The 19,241-nt window shown below is 41.5% G+C and overlaps 1 protein-coding gene across 1 annotated transcript in view; it reads left to right on the forward strand.

Annotated features, from left to right (window-relative positions):
* The window catches only part of ADAMTS6 (ADAM metallopeptidase with thrombospondin type 1 motif 6), an 894,781-nt gene that overhangs the window by 748,641 nt on the left and 126,899 nt on the right, over positions 1-19,241 (forward strand). The window contains exon 21 of the mRNA XM_029576285.1: positions 271-400. Within this exon, the coding sequence (XP_029432145.1) occupies positions 271-400 (130 nt within the window). The remainder of the gene's footprint in view (positions 1-270; positions 401-19,241) is intronic.

A 19,241-nucleotide genomic window follows, 5' to 3' on the forward strand; every position in this document is an offset into this window, starting at 1 on the left:
CAGCACAGTCGTAACTAGAAGAGGGATCCTCTAAAATGTTATGTATCTGAATGCAGTATAATTTTTACTTATTATAATTGCAATTAACTTTAAGATGCTAAAAAATGCAAAAAGTAAGACTTCTTATGTAAGGACAATAAAGCATTAATCTGTTTATACTGTGTTTTCAGTATTGGATTTTTATTATAACGAAGACCAGAAATGCAGGATCGGTGGCGTGTCAAGCAGTCAGTAGAAATGAATATTAATAGCATCTAACTTCTTTTCAAGGTATGCAGAAGCAAGAGGTGGTGTGTAAAAGGCTAGATGACAGCTCCATTGTACAGAACAATTACTGTGACCCTGACAGTAAGCCACCAGAAAACCAAAGATCCTGCAACACTGAACCTTGCCCACCAGAGTAAGTGCCTGTGAAGAAACTGTAATTTATTTCTTAATTACCTATGCAGGAGGATAGTTACATTTTAAAGTATCTTGTCTTGGGGAAGCTTTTAAAAGGAGAATTAAACCAGCATCTATAAGTTTGATGTTTTTAATATGCTAATATATAAACTGGATTTATAGCTGTACAACTTAAGAACATAAATGCAGCTATCTATGGGGTAGATTGCTTGAGAATACATTTCTGGAATCCATATTATCAGTAGTAAGATATTTAGACCCATGGTGTTTTTTAAAATTAAGAAACAATAATACGGTTATATTACCCTATGCATTTAGTTAAGACACAGGGAAGTAATGACTTGTTCCAGGTGACACAGATAGTTACTAGCAGGATGGGATTTGTATAGCTCAGTAAATCTCTGTTGTAGTTTTATACTCTGATCACTAGAAAGCAGGAGACCTCACAGCTTTCTGGAGAAGCCAAATAAATGGAAGGAAGCAGGTTGAGAGAAGAGAGAAGATGAAATGAGTGAAAGGAGAAAGGAAGAGCAATGAGAAGCGTAGGAAGGATAGGAGAGACGAGGCAAATGGAGGGATAAAAGACAGATGGCTTGCTATAAAATTGCCCATCAATATTAAGATAAACTTACATGTGTATGTCCTAAGTTTACGCGCATTTGTGCATAAGTTTACCTGGACTGAGCAGAGGTATTCCTTAAGATGTGATTGGGAAAGGGTTTGCCTTTATGTGCATATGTTTACATTTTAAAAAGTATTAGGTACATTTTGAAAAATTTACACTCATAAAAATTAGCATGTACACGTGTAAGTAGGCTCTTCTTCTGTATTCCATATTTTATAAAATATGTGTGTATATTCACTTTTGCATGCACATATATGTGTGTAAAAAAGGGGCGTTCTAGGGGCATAACAGGGCGGGGCCAACACATATGCATGGGTAAATGTAACATCAGGACTTGCTAGAGACATAAAGTTCCTGGATGTAATAAATGACTGCTTCATGGAGCAACTGGTTCAGGAACCAATGAGAGAGGGAGCTATTTTAGATTTAATTCTTAGTGGAATGCAGGATTTGGTGAGAGAGACAACGGTGGTGGGGCCACTCAGCAATACTGATCATAAAATGATCGAATTTAAATTAATAACTGGAAGGGGGACAATAATAAATCTACAGCTCTAACACTAAATTTTCAAAAGGGAAACTTTGATAAAATGAGGAAAATAGAAAAAAACTGAAAGGTTCAGCTGCAAAGTTTAAAGTGTTCAATAAGCATGGACATTGTTTAAAAATACAATCCTAGACACACAATCCAGATGTATTCCATGCATTAAGAAAGGTAGAAGGAAGGCAAAACAATTAATGACATGGTTAAAAGGTGAGGTGAAAGAAGCTATTTTAGCCAAAAAAGCATCCTTCAAAAATTGGAAGAAAGATCCATCTGAAGAAAATAGGAAAAAGCATAAGCATTGTCAAGTTAAGTGTAAAACATTGATAAGACAGGTGAAGAGAGAGTTTGAAATGAAGTTGGCCATAGAGGCAAAAACTCATAATAAAAACTTTTTAAAATATATCCGAAACAAGAATCCTGTGAGGGAGTCGTTTGGAAGATAAGGCCATTGCAGAAAGAATAAATGAATTCTTTGCTTCCGTGTTTACTAATGAGGATGTTGGGGAGATACCAGTTCTGGAGATGGTTTTCAAAGGTGATGAGTCAGATGAACTGAACCAAATCACTGTGAACCTGGAAGATGTAGTAGGCCAGATTGACAAACTAAAGAGCCGCAAATCACTTGGACTGGATGGTATGCATCCTAGGGTCCTGAAGGAACTAAACAATGAAATTTCTGATGTATTAGTTAAAATGTGTAACCTATCATTAAAATCATCCATTGTACCTGAAGACTGGAGGGTGGCCAATGTAACCCCAATATTTAAAAAGGGCTCCAGAAGCAATCCGGGAAACTGGAGACCAGTGAGCCTGACTTCAGTGCCGGGAAAAATAGTGGAAACTATTCTAAAGATCAAAATCATAGAGCATATAGAAAGACATGGTTTAATGGAACACAGTCAACATGGATTTACCCAAGGGAAGTCTTGCCTAACAAATCTGCTTCATTTTTTTGAAGGGGTTAAAAAACATGTGGATAAAGGTGTATTTGGATTTTCAGAAGGCATTTGACAAAGTCCCTTATGAGAGTCTTCTAAGAAAACTAAAAAGTCATGGGATAGGAGGCGATGTGCTTTCATGCATTACAAACTGGTTAAAAGACAGGAAACAGAGCATAGGATTAAATGGTCAATATTCTCAATGGAAAAGGGTAAACAGTGGAGTGCCTCAGGGATCTGTACTTGGACCAGTGCTTTTCAATATATTTATAAATGATCCGGTAAGGAATACGATGAGTGAGGTTAATAAATTTGTGAATGATACAAAATTATTCAGAGTAGTTAAATCACAAGCAGATTGTGATACATTACAGGAGGACCTTGCAAGACTAGAGGATGGGGCATCCAAATGGCAGATGAAATTTAATGTGGACAAGTGCAAGGTGTTGCATATTGGAAAAAATAACCCTTGCTGTAGTTACACCATGTTAGGCTCCATATTAGGAGCTACTACCCAGAAAAATATCTAGGCATCATAATGGATAATACTTTGAAATTGTTGGCTCAGTGTGCTGCAGCAGTCAAAAAAGCAAACAGAATGTTAGGAATTATTACAAAGGGAATGGTTAATGAAATAGAAAATGTCATAATGCCTCTGTATTGCTCCATGGGGAGACCTTGAATATTGTGTACAATTCTGGTCGTTGCATCTCAAAAAAGATATAGTTGCAATGGAGAAGGTACAGAGAGGGGCAAAGAAAATGATAAAGGGGATGAAACAGCTCCCCTATGAGGAAAGGCTGAAGAGGTTAGGGCTGTTCAGTTTAGAGAAGAGATGGCTGAGTGGGGTTATGATAGAGGTCTTTAAAATCACAAGAGGTCTTGAACGAATAGATGTGAATCAGTTATTTACACTTTCGGATAATAGAAGGAGTAGGGGGCACTCCATGAAGTTAGCAAGTAGAACATTTAAGACTAATTGGAGAAAATTCTTTATCACTCAATACACAATTAAGCTCTGGAATTTGTTGCCAGAGGATGTGGTTGGTGCAGTTAGTGTAGCTGGGTTTAAAAAAGGTTTGGATAAGTTCTTGGAGGAGAAGTCCATTAACTGCTATTAATCAAGTTGACTTATGGAATGGCCTCTCTTCTATTACTGGCAACAGTAGCATGGGATCTTCTTGGTGTTTGGGTACTTGCCAGGTTCTTGTGGCCTGGTTTGGCCTCTGGTGGAAAAAGGTTGCTGGGCTTGATGGATCCTTGGTCTGTTCCAGCATGGCAATTTCTTATTTTCTTATGTAAATTGCTATTTTAAAAGATACTTATGCATGAACATTTTCCAATTTACTTGTGTATATTTACACCTGCTAATTATCTGGCGTAAGTGATATTAAACATGTTTATTATGTACTCTTGGCCGGGTGGGAGGTCTGGGTGAACTGGAGGGAGTTCAGGCTAAAGAACCTGGCTTCCTCCTACAAAAGACCCCTTCTAAGGTGCTTCAGCATCAGGCCTAGGATTCCACGCTGGGACTAGGTGTAGGGCCTGGCCCTAAGCCTAGGCCTCAGTGCAGGACCCTGCCTCAGTCAGGGGTCTGGCATTGGGCCTAGGCCTCAGTGATGGGACCCTGTCTGGGGGGGGGGCAATATCAGGCCTAGGTCTTGGCAATGGGACCCCCGTCTCGGGCTGGGCCCATGTGTCATGACAAGTCTAGGCATCAGCAATGGAATCCATTCTAATGCTGCCCCGGCATCTAATCTAGGCCTTGGCATTGAGCCTAAGCCTACAGACTGAGCCCGGGCACTGGGCCTAAGCCTTGGTGATGGGTGTGGCCATGACCTGATTCTGCCAAAGGTCTGTATATATTTATTTATCTTTTTTAAAATGCACCAATATAAAATACCCGAAAAGTTTTGGGTATTTTTGTAGAAGACTATTTGTTTGTGTGTTTCATTTGGAACAAATTGAAAATATCCTCATTTGTTGCATTTTACGCATTCATTTTAAACATTAGCACATCCATAATGGTTATGCCAAATGGTCCATATCTGCCAATATTGGGGTAAATTTTATAAAACTATGCCCGCGCGTACTTTTGTTCGCGCAAACAAAAGTACGCCGGATTTTATAAGATACGCACATAGCCGCACGTATCTTATAAAATCCGGGGTTGGCGCGTGCAAGGGGGTGCACATTTGTGCACCTTGCATGCGCCGAGCCCTGTGCACGCTGCTCGTTCCCTCCGAGACCGCTCCGAAATCAGAGCGGCCTCAGAGGGAACTTTCCTTCGGCCTTCCCCCAGCTTCCCCTCCATTCTCCTACCTAACCCACCCCCCCAGCCCTATCTACACCCCCCTACCTTTATCGCGAAAGTTACGCCTGTCCCAGGCATAAGAACATAAGAATATGCCATACTGGGTCAGACCAAGGGTCCATCAAGCCCAGCATCCTGTTTCCAACAGTGGCCAATCCAGGCCATAAGAACCTGGCAAGTACCCAAAAACTAAGTCTATTCCATGTTACCGTTGCTAGTAATAGCCGTGGTTATCATCTAAGTCAACTTAATTAATAGCAGTAATGGACTTCTCGTCTAAGAACTTATCCACTCCTTTTTTAAACACAGCTATACTAACTGCACTAACCATATCCTCTGGCAACAAATTCCAGAGTTTAATTGTACGTTGAGTAAAAAAGAACTTTCTCCGATTAGTTTTAAATGTGCCCCGTGCTAACTTCATGGAGTGCCCCCTAGTCTTTCTATTATCCGAAAGAGTAAAAAAACGATTCACATCTACCCATTCTAGACCTCTCATGATTTTAAACACCTCTATCATATCCCCCCTCAGCCGTCTCTTCTCCAAGCTGAAAAGTCCTAAACTCTTTAATCTTTCCTCATAGGGGAGCTGTTCCATTCCCCTTATCATTTTGGTAGCCCTTCTCTGTACCTTCTCCATCGCAATTATATCTTTTTTGAGATGTGGCGACTAGAATTGTACACAATATTCAATGTGCAGTCTCACCATGGAGCGATACAGAGGCATTATGACATTTTCCATTTTATTCACCATTCCCTTTCTAATAATTCCAACATTCTGTTTGCTTTTTTGACTGCCGCAGCACACTGAACCGATGATTTCAATGTGTTATCCACTATGATGCCTAGATCTCTTTCTTGGGTAGTAGCACCTAATATGGAACCTAACATTGTGTAACTATAGCATGGGTTATTTTTCCCTATATGCATCACCTTGCACTTGTCCACATTACATTTCATCTGCCATTTAGATGCCCAATTTTCCAGCCTCACAAGGTCTTCCTGCAATTTATCACAATCTGCTTGTGATTTAACTACTCTGAACAATTTTGTATCATCTGCAAATTTGATTACCTCACTCGTCGTATTTCTTTCCCGATCATTTATAAATATACAAGCCGTTAAGCCCGTTAAAACGGGCTACATCCCTCTGTCTCTCACCTCCCCCTCTTTCTCTCTCCCCTCACTCTTCACCACCCCCTCCCTCACCCACTCCTCCCCACCCTCCCTCTCCTATCACTCAGTCCCTCCCTCCCACTCAGTCTCACTCACTCCCTCCCCCCTCTCTCCCTCCCTCTCACTCAGTCCCCACTCCCTCCGTCCTCTCCCTCAGTCCCACTCCCTCCCTCAGTCCCTCCCTCCCACTCAGTCACTCCCTCCCCCCTCCCTCTCACTCACTCAGTCCCACTCACTCTCCCTCAGTCCCACTCCCTCCCTCTCTCTCCCAGTCCCACTCCCTCCCTCAGACCCCCTCTCCCTCTCACTCAGTCCCACTCCCTCCCTCTCACTCAGTCCCTCCCCCTCACTCAATCCCTCCCCCTCACTCAATCCCTCCCTCTCACTCAGTCACTCCCTCCCACTCTCTCTCTCCGTCCCTCCCTCCCACTCAGTCCGTCCCTCCCTCTCTCTCTCTTCTCCCTCCCTCGCTACCGCCCGCTACCGCCGTCGCCACCGCCGCCGCTCGCTACCGCCGTCGCCGCTACCGCCACAGCCGTCGCTCGCTACTGCCGTCGCCGCCCGCTGCCGGTACCGCCGCTGCTGCCACTGGACGCCGCCATTTTTTTTTCTTTCTGAAGCTGCCTCAGAGCGACGTGCTCGCCCGCACATGCGCGGTAGAGCTGGTCTCTACTGCGCATTTGCGGGCCGTCGGTCACAGGCCATTTATAAGGTAGATTGAAAAGTAAGGGTCCCAATACAGATTCCTGAGGCACTCCACTGCCACTGCCTTCCACTGAGAAAATTGTCCATGTAATCCTACTCTCTGTTTCCTGTCTTTTAGCCAGTTTGTAATCCACGAAAGGACATCGCCACCTATCCCATGACTTTTTACTTTTCCTAGAAGCCTCTCATGAGGAACTTTGTCAAATGCCTTCTGAAAATCCAGGCGTTCTGAAAATCCAGGCATAAACCGTATGCGCTGGCTGGCGACCGCCGCACAATTCCCCGGCCCGGGAGCGATTTCGGAGGCCTTGGCCACGCCCCGACATGTCCCCCCCAGGAAAGCCCCGGGACTTACGCGTGTCCCGGAGCTTGCGCGCGTCGCCGAGCCTATGCAAAATAGGCTCGGCGCGCATAGGGGGGTTTTGAAAGGGTTACGCACATAACTTATGCGCGTAACCCTTTTAAAATCTACCCCATTATGTTACTGTGTTATTTCCAATCTCAAGTTACAAATAGAGTCTTAAAGTTGGAATGCATTGCCAAAACACATAAACATAATATTCAATAACTCTTGGTTTTTATTAGTGCAGCATCTCGAGAACTGAGCCCCTGAAGCAGAGTGGATATACTTTGAAATGTGATATCATGTCTGGCTAGTGACTAGAATCATTTGATAAGAAAAGTAATCCAGTTTTTACATGCAATTTCAAAAATTATAAAAAGTTTGATTCTGTGGGGACCTATGATTATATACTTGGTAGCAAATAGACGACTAAAATCATGAATGCTTTTGGCTAGGGATATGAAGGTTCTCTTTTTAAAATAATGCTATTCACTGCATTGATGAAACGAGCATTATTGAATGTTATGTTTATGCACTATTTTATGTCCTACATTTTTCCACTTTTCTGGAGTAAAACACCATTTCTGATGGTTATGTAGAAATCCTTCAGGCTACTATTTGGATGCTGTTTTTCTACCGTAAGAATGTTGCAAATTACCGGAACTCTGTAGAGCCCAATCTTATAATTCTTGTTTATAGCATCCAATTAAAGCCACTTATTCCCTTTGAAATAGAATACATTTTTGTGATGTCTTTATGGTGCATTCATTAAGGAGGTAATTTCCAAAACCTTTAACACTCATAAACAATGTTTTATGTTGCATAAATGGGCAGTTATACAATTGCCCAGGGTTTGTGTGGATAAAAACATGCATAAAATTCTATTTCACACATTCTTTTATCCGGACTGTACAGAGGCGTTCTTGGGGGGGAGGCCCTGAAGTCTGGGTGGGGTTTGGATTTACATAGATGTTTTTCAGTTTTGAAAAGTGTGCATGCAAATTTTCTGGGAACAACTACCTGCATAAATTAGCAAGAGTTGGCTGGCATAATTTTCAAAGAAGCTTACATGCATAAGTACGCTGTAACAATTTGTGCAATTTATTTATTCAGCTTATAAATGTAACAGGCCACAGATTTCTGTGCACGTTATAAAGTTACTCTCTGAAATGTTAATTTAAATATTCATAGGCCCATCATTGAGAATAGTCTGCTTGTTGGATTTAAAATAAAACCAAATAAATTCCTCATAAATTCTAGTCAAATACTTAAAAATTATGTGTATTAATTGAGCAATATTCTACCAATATATAAAAAGATAGTTTTGATAGTTTTTGATATTAAAGGTAGTTTCTTCTGAAGTATCTTTATTAATGGTAATAAAGTCATGGAGACTATAAGAGAATGGAGTGGATTCATATTTTATAGGTGTTATACTTATTTTTTAACATTTTAAGGTCACATGATAGTTGCAAGACATTTTCATTTTGTGCCATTGTGCAAGTGGCCAAACCCATAATAAAAGAACACTAGGTATTAGGTTGGTAAACAAAAGATGTTACATTGAAATTGCTGCTAGAGGAGCAGTGTTACGATCCTGCTCGTGGAGCCCATCCCGTGAGCAGGCCCTCATTCACCGTGCACACCGCCGGTCCCCTGTTGATGCGGCCTATGCTGCCCCGGACTGCCACTACCGCTGCTTCGCAGCCCTAGTGCCGCCACCGGGACGCCTCATCTTTGCGGCAGGAAGCCGCCGCCGACTGCTCTGCTTAATGCGACTGGTGCCGCCGCTGATAGCTTTACCTTCGTGGCAGGGACGCCACCAATGCTGGCTTCCTCCTTCATCTCCCTGGCTCCTCTAGGCGTGTGCTTCTCCTTCACATTTAAAGGGCCAATGGTGGGAAAAGCCTCGTGGCTCCAACGATGACATCATCAGTCTGCTCCTAGTCCAGCCCTATAAAAGGGCTCTCTTTCACTTCCTTGGGGCCTTCAAATTGAATCCATGGTCATCCATGCTTCTCTCTCTAGTCAAGGTCTTCCGTGGTCTTCTTGTGTCTTGTTGGCTTCTTGTTTGATGTTCCTGGTCTCCTTCAACCTGATGTTCCTGGTCCTGTTCTTTGTTGGAGCTCCTTCGTTGTCTCTTCAGTGTCCTGATGTTCCATGTCCAGAAGTTCCTGATGTTCCATGTCCAGAAGTTCCTGATGTTCCAGTCCTGGTCCTGATATCTTCATCCCCAGCTCTTCATCCTGCTTCCAGGTTCCCTGCTTGTCCACTTTTCCTGGAGTGCCACCGTTGTAGTCCATGACCAGTCCATGGGGGCTGTGTAGGGCACTTCGTGGCACAAGGCCTGTCTTCATGTCTGCAGCGCAAGTCTCCTGAAGGCTCCTTGTTTTTAATTTCGAAGTATGTTCCTGAATCCTGAGTCTTGAATCCTGTTTCCGGTCTTTGGAGTACCTTGTGCCTGCTTCCATCCATGCCCAAGACTCAAGCCAGAATCTGTTCCGCTTCAGCGTGGTTTGTGACCAGCCACGAGCAGCTGTGTAGGGCGCACCTCGGTGCAGGCCTCTCCTGAATCTTCGACATGTTTCCAGTTCCAAGTCTTCATTTTTTCATCTGGAGTCTCCTTCGCTTTCGGCGTGGTCTGCGACCAGCCATGGGTGGCTGTGTAGGGCGTGCTGTGGTGCAGTACTCACCCTGTACTAGTGCATGAACTCTGAATCTTCACCTGAGACTTCCAAGTCTCCTGGAACATTGCCTGAGTTTTCCAAGTTCCATGAAACCTTGTCCGAGTCTTCCAAGAATCCTGAAACCTTGTCTGAGTCTTCCAAGTATCCTGAAACCTCGTCTGAGTCTTCCAAGTTCCTCAAGTCCTCGTCTCCTAGTTCCTGAGTTCCATTTCTTGTCTTGTTCCTGCCCTCAGCCTCCGTCTGGCCTCACACACTTGTCGTTCCCAAGCGGTGGGTCTGGAAGGGCTACCGAGAGGCTGGAGGGCTACTCTTGAGACCAGCATTGCTTTTCTGGGTCTCACTGGTGCACACAGGTCCAGTGGAGGGCTGAGCCTGCCTTGTTCCATTTCCTGATTTTCCAAGTCTTGATCCTGCTCCAGCCTTGTTCCAGCTCCAGCCCGTGCCTGAACACTCTCACCTCCCACGGTATGTGTCTTGGGGTTCCTCCCTGAACCACACCGTGGCCCAAGGGCTCACAATCTCTCTGAGCAAGCGACCGCACCTCCGCACTCGCAACAGCAGTAATGAAAAGAGTGGAAAAACAGGGTAGCTGTAAATAGGTCATAATCCCAGGTGAACTGAAAGGTCAAGGAAGCTGCCAGAAATACAATCAGAAATAAAAGTAACTATTGCTGTAAAGCAGACTTTTGTTAATCGACTTTGAACAATGGGTATAAAAATCTTTTTAATTTGTTTTAAAGCAAGTAGCGTACTAGTGACAAAAATAGACAACTCATTTGGCAATTGCAACATTTACTAAGATCCATTTATTTGGAGTGTTTTCATTCCTGATAAGGTATTTATTTTTTAAATTGTAAAACCTCCTCTTTCTTAGCCACTCCCACCATTAGGAATGCAAGCATATCAAGTATCTCTGTGCTTTTCTTCATCAGCACCCAATGAAGATTCCAAGGAGATACAAAGAAAGGGCGAATAAAGCACTGCAATAGCACGGGTTTATGGAAGGAGGCTTGTAAAAACCCAAATGGGAAACTTTCAGCAATCTGCTTAGAGCTAAAGTTTGCATGTACAGAGTATAGGCAGATTTTAGCCTGAATTTCAAAGACTTTTACAAATAAGTCCACCCTGAAAACTAGCCATAAGTGAAATCCCCTACTGCCAATGCGCAGACAAGCAGGTGTAAATGTGTGCAAGTAGATTTACATGCATACTTCTGAAAAGTGAAAGTATGGGCATAAATGGTATCCCCGCCCTAACTCCACCCCGGAATGCCATTTTCTTAGTGTACGTAAACATATGCTCAGAATCACTTTGGCTTGTACTTCTTATGTGCACATCCCTCTGGCCATTTTCTAAAGACCATTTACATGCATAAACCATGTTTTACGCATATAAATCCTGTTAAAAATCAAGCCCAAGAAAGTAGAAATATATATATATATATATATATATATATATATATATATATATATATATATATATATATATATATATATATATCAAATAAAGAACAGCAGGAGAAAAAAAAAAGAAAATGCTTTGGGATAAGATGAAAATAGAAAGAAACAGAGTCCTATATTTCACAGAATCTAGTTAGTGATACATCCTTAAATATGTTGCTAATATGTTTATTGTAAATCAGTCAAGAACATGCTGTTATTTGACAAGTATCATTTATTCTTGTTTTGCTAGCAGCTCAACGCTTTCCTCCCTTCTTTTTGACTTTTTTTTTTATTAACTTGCTCTTGTTATATCAGTCAGTTATAACTATTAGCACAATAAATGGAAGCTGATGCCTACTAATAAATTGCAAATTGCTACAGTAAAAACAAACAAAGAAGACCTTTCGGTTTCTGCTGACCCATAGACAGTTTTGCAACAGATGCCAGATGACATCAGGAGGGAAAGGTCATGTTTTTGCTTCCTGAATTTTCTTTAGCATTGTCTTCTTTAATGAATTTTTAGTTGGAATGCAAGCTTAATATAAACTATTTGCAAGCCTGAGCGACAGACTGTTCAAGAAAGGAGGATAAGTAACGTTTCACTGAGGTTGCACGATTCAGGGACATTTGGTCCTAGTCCAGCTTCATAGGCTGTTACTCATTTGGTTGGTTTTAGAGGAATCAGCTTGGTAAACCACTGGAAAGCAGTCTACATACCAATCCCTTCCCCACAGAGTTCAGCTCGGTTTTTGAACACTTGGAAGTCTGTGCCTCGGGAGAAGCAGCTCCACACTGGTCTCGCATGACAGTGACCCATTAATGGAAGTAGGCACGTATCCTCATGCTCAGAAATGCCAATGAGGAAAATATTATGACAGAGGACAGATGTGATTCCTACAGATGTTTCTCGATTCAAAGTAAGAAAATCCAACAAATTTGAATTGAGCTGGACAATTTTAGAATACTACTGTGATATTATGAGCAGATTTTTTTCCCATTTTGTATGGGGATTTTCAGCAGAGCTGTGCCAAAAACTGTGTATTTAAGCAGTGCATTAAAAAATGACAATTTAATTCAAATCCATGCTGCGATAGTACGTATTAGTGGAACATGGCCTGACCTTTCAAAAGAGGAAACTATATTTTTAATAGATCATGTACTGTCTTCCAGACTTAAAGATTTAAAAAAAAAAAAAAAATGGCATACACTGTGCTAGGAACAAGATATACAATTTTTACTGGGCCTGATCTTAGTTTTTCTTTGTATTGTGCTGAGTAAATTGTGAACCAACATTAGGCAGCAAAAACACTCATAAAGATGACATAAGTCATCTTTCAAAATTATCCCACCAAATTTACCTGCACATAATTAAACCTTATGATATGTGAATGTAAAATTTCCAGGAAGATGTATGTGTGTTAAATCCAAACCTCTTACCAGGATTGCCCCCAGAAATGCCTCCACTCAGTCTGGGTAAACTTACATGCGAACAGGCAGTACGAGGCCAGATAACTTTAAACCTAACTGGCTGGATTCAAAAGATATTCAGTTAGGTTTAAAGTTATTCAACTAATAGTTGCTGGATAATTTTAATCAGAGATATTCAATGGGATGTTTATCTCACTGACTATCTGGGACAAGTTATCTGGCTAAATGTAGCCGGATAACTTGCCTGCTTGCTGGCTTACTGAATATTACTTACCCCCATGTGCAAAGAAAAAGCATGGACGTATGAATTTTATTTGGCATAGTAATAAAGTTTCCTGCAAAGGGACGCATGTTCCGAGCAGGGCACAATATGGGCGGGGAAGCCGATTAGAAGTAGGGCAAGACAATAGCGATTAGTCAGGTAGGAGTCTAGACTCTAGAGGGAAAAAGAAAAGAGGGGGAGGGAGGAAAAGCAAGGGAGGTGATGACGAGAAACAAGAGGAAGAAAAGAAAAGATTAAGAGGCAAGCTCATTGGAGACCGTGAGCCCTTTAAAAAGCATCCACACGCAAGGAAAGCCCCCTTTTCACCTACGAACGCCCAGCAGCTTTGAATAGTTCAGCATCGAGCAGGAAATATTCCCAATGACTGCCCAGCAGCTTGCAGCTTTACCTACCACGGTATGGTCACCCCAAAAACCTTCTGCTTGCGTAATAGTTGTTTGATAATGAATATGTAAGTTTGATAAGATTGGTTGTATAAGTTTTGACAAAGTTAAGCTTGTGCTGCGGCCTTAATATATTCCATCAAAGTTTTTGACTTCATCGAATGTTTGCTGTCTTCATTACATGCAAATAACTGGACAAGGGGAAGTAGGGCAATGGGAGGGAGGGGGGAGGTATGAAAGAGGATTGAACCTGCACATATTAAGGACCAGGGTTGCATCTGTAGAAACTCTTAGAAGCTGTAGTTATGATCTCAAAGTCATAAAAGACAGTTTTTATTCTATCAAGTTTTATGTATTATCAACTTTTTGTACTATGGGTATCTCCAATCACTTGCTTAATCTGTGTCAGTTTCTTAAAGATTATCCAGAAAAATATGTGCAAATATATTGGACACGTGTCTAACAGATTCTCCCAAACTAACAGGGCCATTTATCAAAATGCGTTATGGCGTTAACGCGTGCGATAACACCATAATGCACACGATAGTTATCGCAACGTGCAGCGTGAATACAAATTTTACAAATTTATTCAAAGGGGTTGGATTAGGGAGGGGTTTGGGCGGGATCAATGAAAATGAGGGGCATTATCGCACATGCTTATTGCCGGAAATAACTACACCTTTTTTCCTGGTGTTAAGCTATGCAATATGCCCAAAACACTTTTTGCAATAATATCACAAATTCTGTTTCAGGCATTTTTGGGCATGGGGAGAGGGGGAATGGAGGGAGAGAGAGAGTGAGAGCACCTCTGGGGTGGCACACAAAGTTTCAACTATTTATAGTGCTATAGGAGGGCCAGCTAGTAACTCGAGGTGAAGTTTTGGTGGTGGATTAGGGTTTTGGGGCCAGTTTTACATGCAGAGTGAGACATATGAACAGCACAGTAGATCTTGGTGGACTCTACCAAATCCTCACCTCTCTCTCTCTCTTTCTTTCTTTCTCAAAAGTGAGAAATGCCTGTCTGGGCACTTTGCAACTTGTGAAGTACGGTGCAATAAAGTACCTGTGTGAAGCAGTAATATAGGGCGCAGTAACTCTTGAATTATAGCCACACCCCTTTTCCTTATCGTGGGCGCTATCCATGTGATAATTAATGGGCCGTCAGCTGCCACTAATCAAAATGGTACCGATGGCCCTTTGCCCTTACCGTATGACAGGGCTATCAGTGCCATTGGTCGGCATCTGTCACATGGTAGGAGCAATGGATGGCCCATGCCATTTTTTAAGATTGCGCTGGCCGTACATTGCTCCTACCATGTGACAGAGGCCGGCCAATGGCACTGATAGCCCTGTCACACGGTAAGGGCAAAGGGTCATCGATGCCATTTTGATTAGTGGCAGCCGACAGCTAGAGAGGGGGAGATTGTTCTCTGGACCCCGCTGGACCACCAGGGACTTTTGGTAAGTCTTGCGGGGGGGGGGGGGGGCAGGCAAGTCTTGGGGGGTCAGGAGGGTGGGAGATTGCAATTAATTAAATCTGAAGGGTTGGGGCAGGTTTTTGGCATCGTTTCGGGGACAGACTAAATAAATTCGGCCCAAACCACGGGAAAACAAAATTTTCACCCCCAGCCCTACTCTTACCCCCCCAAATTCTTATCTTACCTTTGGCGCCTGCCTCTGGGCAGGCGCAAGTTGCGCATGCCGGCAGCTTGCCGGCACGTGATCCTCCGACACAGTGACAATGGCCGCTCTGTCAAGGCCTCTGGCCCGCCCCCGCCCCGCCCCCAGACCACCCTGCCCCCAGACCGCCCCTTTAGTAAAGCCCTGGGACTTACACGCGTTCTGGGGCATTACGTTTGCCACCGGGCCTTTTTAAAATAGGCCCGGCATGCGTAACCCTTTTAAAATCCAGCCCTATACTTTTAACTCAAATTAGGAGCAGAAAAGATATGCTCCTAACTCTGGTTAGGAGCACAAAAGTTATGATCCTTGCTCCGAACTACACACAACATATTTTTTTGTGCGCATAAAGCATACTTTATGTGTTAATTTGGCCCTGCACTGGAACATCCCTGACCTACCCCTTTTTTTATATGAGCAAATGTATTTGTGCTTCATTACTTGCATGTGTATGTTTAAGTTTTATAAAATAGCATTTATGCAAATATGTGTATTTGTGCGTGCATCTGCTAATTTGTACGCATGCAACTCTTTGAAAATTCACCTTATAATGTACAAACCCAAGAAACTAAAATTAAGTGATTAAAGAGAGAAAATACTAAAGTTATTACACTAAAAAAAAAAAAGAAAACTGTTATCAAAATAGAACATTAATTTATAGCAACCCATCCTCATAATACCATCTTAACAAGAAACTATGGCTAATTCTTAGAATGTAAAAAAATCTCAACTGAGATGGCTTAAATAAAGATGCATTTCTGCAGCCAATACAAGAACACGTTTATAAGGAAAGCAAATCAAACAAGTGGCACTCAGTGCCAACAGTCCGGTCACATAGAAAGAAACCTTTTCCTATGATTTTATGTTACTCTAGTCAGATCAGAAAATATCTGAACCTTAAAGCCTTTAAACAATGCAAGATGATTTTGAAATAAAGTTGCATAAATGAATTATAATCCTGTAAAAAAGCAAAAGTAACCAGAAGAGTAGTCAAGCTGGATATTTGTTCTGTAGATTTCTGAAGAAAACCAGTTAAGTTCAAACTATCTGTATCTTCTTCTCAGTGGGAAGGTAGAATATCCTACTTAAAGGAAGCAAACGTTCTTCAGAATAATGCAAAACTTATCTAAGGTAGATTGTGAAAAGTTCCAAAGGTGAAATAACTGAAATTATGGTTAAATTAAATATGGGTAAATTCAAACTTCTAACAGAGATGTGAATGTAAATATGTGTCTGGGCACATGCCCAGAACCCGTACCGCTTAAATTTATTTCTGTTATGGAGGAGGTGTAAGTTATAAAATAAAGAACATAAGAACATAAGAGACTGCCATGCTGGGTCAGACCAAGGGTCCATCAAGCCCAGCATCCTGTTTCCAACAGAGGCCAAACTAGGCCACAAGAACCTGACAACTACCCAAAAACTAAGAAGATCCCATGCTACTGATGCAATTAATAGCAGTGGCTATTAGCTAAGTAAACTTGATTAATAGCAGTTAATGGACTTCTCCTCCAAGAACTTATCCAAACTTTTTTTCAACCCAGCTACACTAACTGCACTAACCACATCCTCTGGCATCAAATTCCAGAGCTTAATTGTGCATTGAGTGAAAAAGAATTTTCTCCGATTAGTCTTAAATGTGCTACTTGCTAATTCATGGAATGCCCCCTAGTCCTTCTATTATCGAAATTGTAAATAACCGATTCACATCTACTCATTCAAGACCTCTCATGATCTTAAAGATCTATCATATCCCCCCTCAGCCGTCTCTTCTCCAAGCTGAACAGCCCTAACCTCTTCAGCCTTTCCTCATAGGGGAGCTGTTCCATCCCCTTTTTCATTTTGGTTGCCTTTCTCTGTACCTTCTCCATCACAACTATCTGTGGGGTTTTAGGGGTCAGGACTAACTGTCGGGAATGAAGGCTATTAAACTAGGGGGATTTGGAGGGCCTATCCTTTAACTGGGTGAACTGGGGATGAACTGGTAAAAATCCCCTGAGTTACGCGGTTGAAGCGGGATTTGTGCACCCACTTAAAATTCAGCATATATCTGCACGCAGCCAGGCTATTTTATAACATACATGCATATACGCACACAAGTTATAAAATAGCCACATCCCTGGGCATGGGCTGATGTATGCACACAAACATACGCCCACATGCCAGTTTGAAAGTTACCGACCCTATTTTCAAAGGAGACTTACATGCATAAGTCTGTTTTGAAAACTAGAAGGACATGCGTACCTTAGTCCAGCATAGGTGCACATAATCACACATGTAAGGGAGCAGGTGTATATGTTCACATGATCATTTATGCACATACTTTTCAAAAATTGAGAGCACATGCATAAATTATTTTCCTGCTCCACCTTCACCCTGGGAATGTTTCTTTGCAGTATATATATAAAGGAATATGTAAAACTGCTAGAGGTGCAATACATATGTATTCCACATATTAAGGAAGGTGGAAGGAAGGCAAATGATTACCGTCATGGTTAAAAGATGAGGTGAAAGAGGCTATTTTAGCCAAAAAAAATCCTTCAAAAATTGGAAGAAAGATCCATCTGTTGAAAATAGGATAAAACATAAGCATTGTCAAGTTAAGTGTAAAACATTGATAAGAAAGGCGAAGAGAGAATTTGAAATGAAGTTGGCCATAGAGGCAAAAACTCATAATAAAAACCTTTTAAAATATAGCCGAAGCAAGAAACCTGTGAGGGAGTCGGTTGGACCATTAGATGACCGAGGGGTTAAAGGGGCTCTTAGGGAAGATAAGGCCATTGCAGAAAGACTTAATGAATTCTTTGCTTCCATGTTTAATAATGAGGATGTCGGGGAGATACCTGTTCCGGAGATGGTTTTCAAGGGTGATGAGTCAGACTAACTGAACAAAATCACTGTGAACCTGGAAGATGTAATAGGCCAGATTGACAAACTAAAGAGTAGCAAATAACCTGGAACGGATGGTATGCATCCTAGGGTACTGAAGGAACTAAAAAATGAATTTTCTGATCTATTAGTTAAAATTTGTAACCTATCATTAAAATCATCCATTGTACCTGAAGACTAGAGGTTGGCCAATGTAACCCCAATATTTAAAAAGGGCTCCAGGGGCGATCCGGGTAACTATAGACCAGTGAGCCTGACTTCAGTGCCAGGAAAAATAGTGGAAACTATTCTCAAGATCAAAATCGTAGAACATATAGAAAGACATGGTTTAATGGAACAAAGTCAACATGGATTTACCCAAGGGAAGTCTTGCTAACAAATCTGCTTCATTTTTTTGAAGGGGTTAATAAACATGTGGACAAAGGTGAGCCAGTAGATATAGTGTATTTGGATTTTCAGAAGGTATTTGACAAAGTCCCTCATGAGAGGCTTCTAAGAAAACTAAAAAGTAATGGTATAGGAGGCGATGTCCTTTCGTGGATTACCAACTGCTTAAAAGACAGGAAACAGAGAGTAGGATTATATGGTCAATTTTCTCAGTGGAAAAGGGTAAACAGTGGAGTGCCTCAGGGATCTGAACTTTCACCGGTGCTTTTCAATATATATATATAAATGATCCAGAAAGGAATACGACGAGTGAGGTTATCAAATTTGCGGAAAATACAAAATTATTCAGAGTAGTTAAATCACATGTGGATTGTGATACATTACAGGAGGACCTTGCAAGACTAGAAGATTGGGCATCCAAATGGCAGATGAAATTTAATGTGGACAAGTACAAGGTGTTGCATATAGGGAAAAATAACCCTTGCGGTAATTACACGATTTAGGTTCCTTATTAGGAGCTACCACCCAGGAAAAAGATCTAGGCATCAATGTTACAACGTTATTGTTAAATTTTGAACTTATGTACACTGTTCCAAGTTTCAATGTTACAACGTTATTGTTAAATTTTGAACTTATGTACACTGTTCCAAGTTTCATAACCTTGTTCTATGTAATGCCTTTTGGCAATTTTCATGTTCTGTTTCAATGTAAACCGATGTGATCTTTATTTCATATAGGAACACCGGTATATAAAAATCTAAAAATAAATAAATAAATAAATAGTGGATAATACTTTAAAATTGTCGGAAAAAGATCTAGGTATCATAGTGGATAATACTTTAAAATTGTCAGCTCCGTATGCTGCAGCAGTCAAAAAAGAATTATTAGGAATGGATTGGTTAATAAAATGGAAAATGCACCTTGAATTCTGTGTACAATTGTGGTCGCCGCATCTCAAAAAAGATATAGTTGCAATGGAGAAGGTACAGAGAAGAGCAACCAAAATGATAAA

This window comes from Rhinatrema bivittatum, chromosome 1 (assembly GCF_901001135.1).
Source record: "Rhinatrema bivittatum chromosome 1, aRhiBiv1.1, whole genome shotgun sequence".
In the NCBI taxonomy this organism is placed as follows: Eukaryota; Metazoa; Chordata; class Amphibia; order Gymnophiona; family Rhinatrematidae; genus Rhinatrema; species Rhinatrema bivittatum.